Source organism: Neltuma alba, unplaced genomic scaffold (genome assembly GCF_004799145.2).
Source record: "Neltuma alba isolate B1F8T4 unplaced genomic scaffold, ASM479914v2 tig00012754_pilon, whole genome shotgun sequence".
Taxonomy (NCBI): domain Eukaryota; kingdom Viridiplantae; phylum Streptophyta; class Magnoliopsida; order Fabales; family Fabaceae; genus Neltuma; species Neltuma alba.
In genome coordinates this window covers 53,089-64,688 of record NW_021637168.1, presented here as the reverse complement: position 1 = coordinate 64,688, position 11,600 = coordinate 53,089, and the positions used below count along the sequence as shown (strand labels likewise).

Genomic DNA, 11,600 nt, shown 5'->3' with positions numbered 1-11,600 from the left:
ATCTATATTTTTAGGATCAAAACTAACTCAACAATTGGGTCATATATTAAGGACCGGAGAGTATTAAGTAGTATTACTGGGGCGTGGGATATGATAATAACAAACTTTGGTGCATCTCTAAGTTCTCATTGTTTTTAAAAAGGGGTTAGAATCTAGTTAAAAAATAAACTGTATACCATTAAAAAAGTTATATCGGTTCAACGTAAATTTTTTTTAATCTTTAAACAAATTTCACGTATTTTTACAATTAATTTTTTAATCAGAAAATTTAAAAACAGCTATCTGGCGTTAGAGACTGGTAGAAGTCAAACTATCCTAGATGCGGGAGAAACAGTTCCGCCTCTGGGAAGCTTAGCAATTTACAGCAAACAGATCCGAACATAGTGACTCCCCGTTCTTTCTACTCCATATCATTCAATTTCGTTCCCTCCAATTTACTGGTGAGATGTAGAAACTTGTGTTCTGTATGTATCCTTTCAAGTTATGTAATCTTTTGTTCTTTTGCTGTATCACGCATCTTTTGACGTTTAACTTGTTCAGTAATCTGACCAAAAAAAAAAAAAACACTTGTTCAGTAATAAAAAACTCTCAATTTGCGAAGGAATGTTTCATATTTTTGTTCATGATTGTTTCTTTGTCCATGGTTCATTACTCTAAGCTTGGAATTAACCCAATTGAGTAAAGTCTCCGTTTTTGCCGTACGTTTTGCATAGAGCATACTGGGTTCTCCAAAGCTTACTTTTCATTCTGCAATTTTCATTACTTGTAAACCACATTTGAAAATTGTCATTCCATTAATTGGTGAGTTAATATTCTACATCATAGTCTTCTTTGGTTGTGGCTTTATTGATAATTCATAATTGTAGGATTCAATTCCCCCCCCCCTCTTTTTAAGCTGCTTGTTTAATCGATTTTGGATGCCTGATTAACGAAAGCTTACTACTCCTGCTGCGTTTTGGCTTAATTTTTTTTATCTCCATCAGAAAATATTTTGCTGTGGTCGATGAACTAATATTTTCTGTCGTTGATTTCTCTATAGGCTGCTTGCTCAGTTGAATTTGCATAAAATGCAAAGGAGGCATAAAACTCCTTCAACAGCTTTTCAAACAGCGACTAGTAATGAAGGAAGTAGCACGTCTACTGATGATGAAGATTCCCAAATCAATTTTCATCTTGGAAACCCAAGGAGGTCTTCTTATATGTGGCTAACATTGTTCGTGGTGATCACGTATTGCTGTTCAGCAATATATAGATACCAATTTGAAAACATGCCTGTGCCTCTCACTGCAGAACAGGCAGGCAAGAGGGGTTTCTCAGAGATTGAAGCCTTGAAGCATGTCAAGGCCTTGACTGAGTTGGGCCCACATCCCGTTGCTTCTGAGGCTCTGGATTCTGCCCTGCAGGTTGGATTCTCAACCCAGATAATTTTGCCATATATTGATACCTTCTTTCTCAGTTCATCTCACTATTCAGTGGAGCTTGGACGAGTTAAATGCACAGTTTTGTTATTGATATCTTCTTTTTCATTTCATCTTTCTATTTCGCCATGTGCAGATTCTTGCTATTAAATATTTTAACATGTTGATTAAAATGTAGTGTAGTACATGCCTACATGGAATTAGAAAATAACTCATAGATTTCATGATTGTTATCTTTCTTATTTTAGAAACATATGGGTTGAAAATCTTCTCAAACTTGGTAACGGAGATTTCTTTTCCCCCCCGGATGGTGACAAACCATTTAGTATTTGATAACACTGATTAATCTGGATTTGAACCGGGTTGGACCCCAAATAAGGAGGAGGGTTTACTTTTTTTTTTTTGTTTTTGGTTTCCAAAACTTGTACTCAAAACTTCGCTTAAGGGGTGTTGAGTATCTTCCTTCTGCTGCCTTCTTTCATTGTACAGGCCAAGTGCTTCTTGTAAGACGGATTGAGAATTGAAAAGTTATCAGATAGCATGCCTTTCAGCATCTTTTTGATGATTATGAAGTCACTAATGTTAGTTTCTCAATGTTTCAAATCAAGCTGGGCCTGAAACTTAAATTCAAGCACCAAAGCCTTAAATGATAGAGTTAGAACTTGCCTGCTGGTTTGTATTACCCCTCAGCTATCAAAAGCTATCTTATAGTTAGTTTGAAGTAAATCGACTTATAAGGTGTAAAGCATTGCAGCCTAGAACCTACTATGAAACGAAAGCGCAAATTAGTTACTATTTTATTGTTATTTGGGTTGACCATATGAGATCTCAAAATTTAAGAACTGACTTTTATTTTTTAAAATTTAATTTAAATATATTATTTCTCACTGAAACTGGCTCACTCTGAATGCATAGACTTATGCTTGCTCTTTTCTTATCTGTCCTTCATTTCCATGTCTCCTTCTTTTGCGTATGATAAATTTGATTGCTCCCTTCATTCCACATTGTGGACTGAGGTATCAGCATCAAACTATTAAACAAATTGCAGTAATTTATTTGTCCATGCTTTGTTAACTTTACATTTTTATTAACATTCTTCCAACTTCAGTATGTTTTGGCAGTATGCCAAACCATTAAGAAAACGGCTCACTGGGAAGTGGATGTTGAAGTGGACTTTTTCCATGCAAAGTCTGGTGCAAATCGTTTGGACAGTGGTTTATTTATGGGGAGAACACTTGTTTATTCAGACCTGAAACATGTTGTAGTGAGGATCTCGCCAAAATATGTATCTGAAGCAAGAGAGCAATCTATTCTAGTTTCTTCTCATATTGATACTGTTTTCTCAACGTATGTTTTCTTTGTCCATTTGATCTTATATTTATGCTGTTAAATGCGATATTATAATTTTAAAATTTCCTATTATTGAAACATGTTAGAGATTATGATAGAATTTATTCATGGGACTTCATTTAATTGCTTTAAGCTTGAGCTGGAATGGTCCTTGACAAATTTTCAAACCTTGTCAGGAATTTGATCCTTGTGGCCACCCATTCTCTTAATTAATGTTTCAGAACCATGTATGGTCGGTGTTGCATTGTCTATAATTAAAGGTTCAAGCGCAGAAGGCATTTGCCTGAGGGGATGTCTTCAAGATTATAATAAAATTATCACTGGGTTGCTGCCCAACAACTTCGGCTTTTGAGTTGAAATGATCTTTAACAAAATAAATTTTGTGATCCCACATAATGGTATGAATACATTATGCATCTCAGCAAGTATAGATTTGTATGTATGCCTATCTAAAAAAGCACTTATGTAGCCCAACTAAGTAATTTTTAACTTTTTCTTTCCCGCACAAGAGATGGGAGATGGAATCATGCTTAGGGATGCTGTTAAAATTCTGTATTTCAAGGAGAAAGATAGAAGATCATATTACCTCATTTAAAGTATGAAGGTTTTGAGGTTTTTGACTTTAAGAACGAGTGCCTCTGGGACAAATAAGGGCCCTATATAAAAATTGTCACTATTTGCGTGACGCTTCATAAGTTTGTGGATAAAGTAAAATGAATTATTCTTAAGGCTTTTGCATCTACATTTAGGCTTTAGCAAGATAATGATATGTTAAGACACTGTATTAAGGTTTGGCATGGTTGTAACAGAGAAGGCGCTGGAGATTGCAGTTCCTGCATAGCTGTTATGATGGAACTTGCACGTGGGATTTCTCAATGGGCTCATGGATTGAAGAAAGCTATAATATTTTTATTTAATACCGGGGAGGAGGAGGGTCTGAGTGGTGCTCACAGCTTTATAACCCAGGTTTGGAATTATTTGTTGTTGCAACCTTAACTTTTGTTTCTGTATCTGCTTCTCCGTTGGTTTGGACTTTTGACAGTCTTCTACATAAAATTGTGACGGTGGCAATAATAATAATAATAATAATAATAATAAACCATATAGATCTATTGAACGTACAAAATCAAGGAATAAAATGGGAAGCTAAGTTGACTTAGTCCCATGGAATCAGGCCATAAGGACAAATCCCTGAGGATAACGGGCCTAACAGCTACAATGACTAATACTACTCCTCAAAACGGGGAGCAGATGTTCATTATCCCCAACTGAATTTCAACTTCTTCATTTTCCTTTTCTGTTTCGATCTTAGGAGTTGCTCTTCCATTATTTTTAGTATATTGGTTTTCTGGTATTTTAATTTTGAATCACATCTTTTTGAGGAGTAATCATTATCTTGCCAGTAAGAATAAATTTATGAATGCAGCATCCTTGGAGTAAAACTGTTCATATGGCTATTGATCTGGAGGCCATGGGCATTGGAGGGAAATCTGGTATATTTCAGGTCTGTTGATTAGTAATTACTGGTCACAATTTACTGGTAGCATTCATATTGCACTATCGTACTGTTTGGCTATGTATGGTTGATTCCAACTGATGAAATATCAACAGAACAAGAAATATCTTTTCTACTTTAATTGCTTTGTCTGGGTTAATCATCTTCCTCAGTGGATTTGAATTGTGTCTATAGTTGTACTTCTTCAATGGATTTTACTAGTAAAATAATGTGAGGGACACGTTTTTTGGTTGCATCAACAATTTATTTATTTATTTGTGATTCAGAATTATGAAATACTTGTATTTTAAATCACCTAACCAGTCCAAAATAAAGTATTTTACAGAAATAAATTTTGCTTCTTCTTTATTCATAGAATCTGAAAATTTAAGTTTTTCAATACTTTGACATCAATATCTCATTCTTTCTGCTACTTGTTTTTTTCTTCTGAGTCCAATAATAATTTCAAGTTCATTATTTATCACTATTGACTTTGCATTTAGTAGGCTGGTCCTCATCCATGGGCTATTGAGAGGTTTGCTTCAGTAGCAAAATACCCATCTGGGCAGACTATAGCGCAGGTTTTTATGTTTATTTCCTAATTCCTATTAATTTGTATTATGTTACTCTTTTTTTTATCATTGATTGATTTACTTCTTCTACATGCTTTCAGAATTCTTTTTGATTATCTTCAACATTAATACTGCAGGACCTTTTTTCCTCAGGAGCCATAAAATCTGCAACAGACTTCCAGGTGTACAAAGAAGTTGCTGGCCTTTCTGGCCTTGATTTTGCATATGTAGATAACACTGCAGTTTATCATACGAAGGTTTCTTTCTATCCTTCCTTTTTAACAAGATTCCTGGACGAGTGTCTGTTTTGTATTTTATTACCTAGCACCTTCATGGAAAATCGTAATGTGCCAGCTGAAAAATTACTAAAGCAACTGTTGGATATTGGTGTTAATTTATTGAGTTATTTATGGGAACTTTGTTTTTTTTAATTAAGGCCTATTTTTTTAGTTATTTTTTTTATAATGTTTCAATACTTTTAGGATTATATTGTGTTCTATCTAATTAGGATAAGATTATTGTATTGTTTGCGAGCTACATCTTTTAGTTAGAGAGGAAGTCTTTTCTTCCTTTCATTGTCTCTAAATGTAATGTTACTTCATTTAATAAATCAGGTGTCTATTCTAGTGCTAGATTGCAAAACATATTCGTATTTCGGCCCATTGGAAGGTGGAAGCAGAAGAGAAGTCCTTTCATTTGCAACTAGGCAGATGCAATTTGAATAATTGTGACAGCAAGGCAATATGCATGTTTATTTTTATATGCAGCTTTCTGTTCTAAATAATCCTGCAATAGTGCATATCTGTCTTTCTCTGGTAAAATATGCATGGAATATGGATGATGGTTACTGTAGATGGTGCTATCTGTTACATTTCTTTTGTGATCTTAATTAATGATTACTTCTATGTGATCAATCACCTAATCGGAAGAAAACTGAGCCGGTGCTAAAGCAAGTCACCAGCAAAACATCCCAACATTTAATTTGTTACGAGATAGGAGAGAAGTAAAAGGAAAAACTTTTAAATGAGTAAAGATGTATAGTTTCCTGCTGTTGAAACTTCCGAATAATTTATTAAAAATAGAGTTTGATTAATTTCTTGTCAAAGCTGGCCCATTTTAAACTTCACATTTAAATAATTGCTTAAAATATATTGATTTTGGTTTATGATATTGAAACAAAGCAGGTGGGGTTGGAGAGATGTCTAGGAGGCATTAATATGGGGTTCTAATGCTTAGAGTATAATTTGTTTTCCTTTTGCAGAATGACAAACTGGCGCTCTTAAAGAAAGGATCTCTTCAACATTTAGGGGAAAATATGCTTGCTTTCCTGCTTCATATTGCTGCATCTCCTCAGTTTCCCAGAAGCAATACAACAGAAGCAGAAGAAGAAATAAGTCAAAACAATGCCATATATTTTGACATCCTGGTACTTCATTGCTGCGAAGGCTTTGTCGATCTTCTTCATTATTCCAATTACATCTCCACTATTGGCTTTATTATTTATAAATCGTTTCTTCTGAGGTAGCTGTAGTAGCGTGCTGCTTCTCTTGATATCATAACTCAGTAATTGTATGATTCTTTCAGGGAACATACATGGTCGTTTACCATCAAAAATTTGCAAATATCCTTCATAATTCAGTAATAATGCAATCACTGCTAATTTGGACTACATCATTGCTTATGGGCGGTTTTCCGGCTGTTGCTTCATTGGCCTTGTCATGTTTGAGTGTTCTCCTGATGTGGGTGTTTGGCCTAGGTTTCAGTTTCCTGGCAGCCTTTTTTCTATCCTTGATATCGTGGTCACCAGTGCCATATGTTTCAACCCCATGGTTGGTGGTTGGATTATTTGCTGCACCAGCTTTTCTTGGATCATTGACAGGTCAACATTTGGGTTATCTTCTAGTTCAAAAATATCTCTTGGGCGCACAATCAAGGAGAAAACAACTGTCCCGGGCTATTCAAGTTGAAATTGTCAAGGTAGAGGCTGAAAGGTGGCTCTACAAAGCCGGGTCTTTTCAGTGGCTTATTCTTCTCATTTTGGGGAGCTATTATAAAATAGGGTCGTCTTACTTGGCTCTTGTTTGGTTAATCTCACCAGCATTTGCATGTAACCATCTCTGCTTCCTTGTTGTCCTTGTTTGAGTTGAAACATAATTTTTGTTCCTTTTACTCAATCTTGGTTTAAATTCCAGATGGCTTTTTTGAAGCAACTCTAACCCCAGCAAGGTTGCCAAAGCCACTCAAATTGGCAACCTTGCTTCTAGGGTTAGCTGCTCCAGTTTTAATTTCTGCTGGCACATTTATCCGGCTGGCTGGTATCGTCATAGGCAGTATGGTCCGTCTTGATAGGTAAACCTCAATCTCTTTCCTGATCAATGTAGAAATTTGATCTGCGTGAAAGATTTGTCTATTGCTTAGAACTGCTGCTGGCACTTCATTTTGTTTTTAGATTAGTTTTTAATAGTCTGCCTGTCACAGCTAATTTGTGGTAAATATTAGAACATCAGAGCCACATTTTTAATGGAAATTTCATGCGCATCACGTTTTGATTTTGGAGTAGCCTTATGGCTACCACAACCATCAATTTGCTGTGGACCCTGCTGCATGTTCCCATTTCATTAATAATCACCAATTATATTTTCACCATCCATTATGTAACTTGATGCAGGAATCCTGGTGGTACACCTGAATGGCTGGGGAATTTTGTGATTGCCGGATTTATTGCTGCTCTCTTGTCCTTGACCCTAGTGTATCTCCTAGCCTATGTTCATATTTCAGGTTTTATTTACTGCATAAATATTTTGCAATCAGCGTTCATGTCTTACTTTCCATGATAATGAGTTAGATAATTTATTGGTTGAACCGAATGTTATAATTTTGAAGGATTGCTTGTAAGGCATACTGTTTGAGCTTATAGATCTCTTGAAGTGCCCCCCGGGGGGGGGGAGTGAAGAAAGAGGAGGAGTTGATGTTTACAACATGTGAAATGATTAAATTGAGATGATCTTACGATGAAGATTACTTTGATTTGGACTCTTGACATGTAAAATATCTGTTAAAAACTTAGTGCCCACGAAGATACATTTCCTTTCAATAGCTTTATGTGGCCTTCTAGAATTTTCAAGTGATCCAAACTAATGAATGGATACCTAGTTTGTAAAACAACCATGCTGTAAAATTACCTGTAATCCAGGGGGGAAATTCCATTACCCTTAGGCTCTGAAATGCTTGGTCAAAAGTTGTCAAAAAAGGCATCGATAAATGGCACATTAGAATCTGCATTCATTGCTATTAGATTAACCACGTTTGAGTCTATTATTTAGATGTGCTAAGAAGCGAAGACTTTAATAAGCAATATTCAGGGATCCTGAGGTTCTCAACTTTGAAATATCATTATTTTAATGTTCCAAAACCTTCTGCCCCTTATTTTGTAAAGGAAGAGTTGTAGAATAAAATGCCTTTCCTTGAAAAGGAAGATGTTGATATGACAAGGTTGGGGGAGAAAAAGGATATGACAAGAATAGGTCGTTAATCACTGTTCGCAGGAGGAGTCTATAAATACTAAGAGTATGACTATTATAATTCAGTTTTGACTGTTAATGACAGATTAGCACTATTCAATCTCTCTCTCACATCCATCGCTCTGTTTCTCTTGTACATCTCTTTCCTCTCTCTCTTTCTCACTTTCTTCCTCTTACCTACTACATTCATGTACCAGTAGATATTTAAAAGAAAAATCTTTGTTTAGCGATGCTTGTTATTACATACCTTACTATCTATTCGCATGCAGGTGCTAAAAGGCCAATCATCCTAGGAAGTATGATGCTGTTCAGCGTATCTTTAGCACTTGTATTATCTGGTGCTGTCCCGCCATTTACTGAAGACACTGCAAGAGCTGTAAATGTAAATGCCCATTCTCACCTGTATTCTTCAATGTTTTTTGGTACTAAATTTACAAGTAGTTACCTGAATTCTGTTTTTTGCGGAACTGTCCTGGCTTGCATTATTCATGATGCCTATATACTATCACTAATTTTGAATGACATGTATAACGCTGGATCTGTCTACAGTTGGTCTTCTTCCGTGTGTATGAGTATGTGCTGCTTGATTTCGTTCATTAACTTTCCATATCTTGTACTGAAAATATGACAAACGTATTAACCTTTTTTTTTAATCTGTTTCAACTACTGCTAAAAGACATAGTAAAAGATAAAATTGGAAAACATTTTTTCTGCATTTACCGAATTTCATGACACTAAACAAACATTTGCATGTGAAAATCTGTAGTTTCTCAATACCTGTCACATGGTTATCAAACTATTTCATCACTCTCTTTTTGGACCATCAGTTAAAAGATATTGCTGCACTAATTTTGGAAGCTTGTTGACTACTGTTACTATTTCTCAAAGGTCCAAGCTTTTACTGGTTCCCTAGTTATCACTATGCTGAAAACATTAGCAGGAGTAATTAGATCCTAAATTGTTTCTGTTCTAAGGGCGTTGAAGAATCTTAATTTACTTCTCAAGTCTCAACTGTGTAATTCCATCCCTAATTGATGATTAAGTATGTAGTTTACCCGTCTATGGTGTGAGCTTCAATCACTTTGTACCTGAACAGTTTAAAGTGTCTTATTCAACTCTCGTTGTTTGTTCAGTTACCATTAACCTTCATGATCTATGGTTGTTTGTTGGTCCTATTGTCAAAAAAATACAATTATGTGAAAACTAAAATGATGAGCAATTTTATGTCGTCTATATTTAGATATACTTTCTTTTCTAGGTCTATTATTGGAATTAAGCTGACATTTTGAAATTGAAATTATCAACTTAATCCTAACATTAGCCTTGGAATGTTATGAAAGTATTCAAGATATTAGTGAAGCAGACATTTAACGCACGCTATTCATCGTTTTAACAATCAGTTGATTGCTTTAGTTAATATTTGAATGTAAAACACAACATATTCTCTCATATGTTATGCTTGTCACATTGTACATTTGTTTTGGGGATATATTTCAGGTTGTACATGTTGTAGATGCAACAGGAAACTTTGCTGAAGGGAAACAGAATATATCATATGTGTCATTATTTTCTACTACTCCTGGAAAGTTGATGAAGGAGGTAGAACAGATTCAAGAAGGTTTTGTGTGTGGGAGAGACAAACAAGTTGATTTTGTGACTTTCTCTGTCAAATATGGTTGCTGGACGTACAACGACACTGAAGGTGGCTGGAGTGAGTCAGAAATTCCTAAACTCCATGTCGATAGTGATGCTAAAGGCGATCAAAGGGCTACCCGAGTTTCAATCGATACCAAGGGTTCCGTCCGCTGGGTTCTTGCAATTAATACAGAAGAAATAGAAGATTTCAAGTTTACAGGTGCGTTGCCTTTTTGTTTTACAAGCCTACTGTTTTCTTAATCTGTCTATATTACCCTCACATTCATGCTTTTATGAGAAGTTGAGCCTTTCTACCCTTGAAGTTTTATCTTTATCTAGAGATTTTCAGTCGTTAGATAAAATCAGTATCCATCTTAGGTGAAAAGAAATGGATTTTGAATCTCTACTGCAACTTTCTCTACATCGTCTCAAACGCTGCACTTTACCAAATAAAGAAAAAAAAAAAAGAAAATCATTATGGAAATTCCATCATTAGAGTGTATAAGGATGCAGGGAAAGTGCCAAGGTTTGAAAAGCTCAGCTCTCAATGAGTCAAAGATACATGTTTGTAGCCTTAAGTCCTTTTAGTTTTTTTTCATATTCCTGGATTGGTGTCTTTATTTAATGTCAATCTCTGTGTCCCCCACTTCTATACTCAGATACTGAGAACTCGGAAGAATTAATCCGAGCGGGCAAAAAGGGCGGCGTGGATGGTTGGCATATCATCCAGTTTTCAGGAGGAAAGAATTCACCAACATTGTTTGATCTGGATCTGCACTGGAGAAGAACATGTTCAACTCAGACATCTAAGGATGTTTTTGATGGGGTTAGGAAAGAACAAAGGCCTCTTCTGAAACTAAGGACAGATGTGGACAAAACGACAGACATAACCGAAAGAATATTGATGAAGCTTCCTCGTTGGTGTTCCTTGTTTGGGAAATCTACTTCTCCCCGTACCTTTGCCTTCTTCAGAGACCTTCCTGTTAACTTTTAGCTTACTCGAGATTGAAGAGAGAACTTTATTTGGTTGACATACTATAGTCATGGTCGTGAAATAAACACTAATAAAATCTTCATTTTAGTGGTCATGGGAATTTAATCTATAGTGTCAACTTTTCTTCTGGGTTGTGTAAAAAGCAATTAAGTTTTAATGTTGAAACAACTGATGTACTTAAAGCTCACGTTTTAACCAATTCAACTGTTAAAAATAGAACCTGTTGGTGCTCAACTTACAGAGTCTCTCCTAAATAAAAATCGTAAGGATTTTCATCATGTGCTAGAAAATTACTTGACAGTGGTGACGAGGTTTAGCACCATTCGGCTAAAGAGTCGAAAATCAGAGGAGCATGTACTGCCATGAACCATAGGCATGTGCTCTCAAGAGTCAGGTTGCAGGGCATAGATTTTCTTCTGTACAAATATTCTAATTGCTCTGGAGGTCTTTTTATATAAATTCCACTCACCCATTTTACGTCACTTAACAAAGATAGCTAAAATTAGCTGATTTTCGTAAAATATTTGTGAGAGAAATTTGCTTAATTAATTTAGGAAGTATGGAAAAAACACTACTAGAAAAAAGGTCATTTTCGTCTGTTCTACAGGTCTTTTC

General features: G+C 35.5%; 1 protein-coding gene across 2 annotated transcripts; it reads left to right on the top strand.

The window, feature by feature from the left end:
• The first annotated feature begins 392 nt into the window (after nucleotides 1-392).
• LOC114730666 (endoplasmic reticulum metallopeptidase 1) lies at nucleotides 393-11,204 on the top strand. Of its 2 annotated transcripts, none has more exons than XM_028917773.1 (14): nucleotides 393-440; nucleotides 1,040-1,403; nucleotides 2,527-2,765; nucleotides 3,578-3,734; nucleotides 4,195-4,272; nucleotides 4,770-4,844; nucleotides 4,973-5,092; nucleotides 6,097-6,261; nucleotides 6,420-6,942; nucleotides 7,028-7,184; nucleotides 7,504-7,613; nucleotides 8,626-8,738; nucleotides 9,854-10,211; nucleotides 10,651-11,204. In XM_028917773.1, the coding sequence occupies exons 2-14, from the start codon at nucleotides 1,068-1,070 to the stop codon at nucleotides 10,983-10,985; spliced, it is 2,766 nt and encodes a 921-aa protein (XP_028773606.1). In that variant the 5' UTR covers nucleotides 393-440; nucleotides 1,040-1,067; the 3' UTR covers nucleotides 10,986-11,204. The 2 variants fall into 2 exon arrangements, with proteins under 2 accessions (XP_028773606.1, XP_028773607.1); XM_028917774.1 differs by lacking the exon at nucleotides 393-440 and adding an exon at nucleotides 715-801.
• Nucleotides 11,205-11,600: the final 396 nt, after the last annotated feature.

Coding starts and splice junctions, on each gene's coding strand:
- LOC114730666 (XM_028917773.1), top strand. CDS start 1,068: ATGCAAAGGAGGCATAAAACTCCTTCAACAGCTTTTCAAACAGCGACT. Junction 4,273..4,769: donor GGAAATCTGGTATATTTCAG/GTCTGTTGATTA, acceptor TGCATTTAGTAG/GCTGGTCCTCATCCATGGGC. Junction 4,845..4,972: donor CTGGGCAGACTATAGCGCAG/GTTTTTATGTTT, acceptor TTAATACTGCAG/GACCTTTTTTCCTCAGGAGC.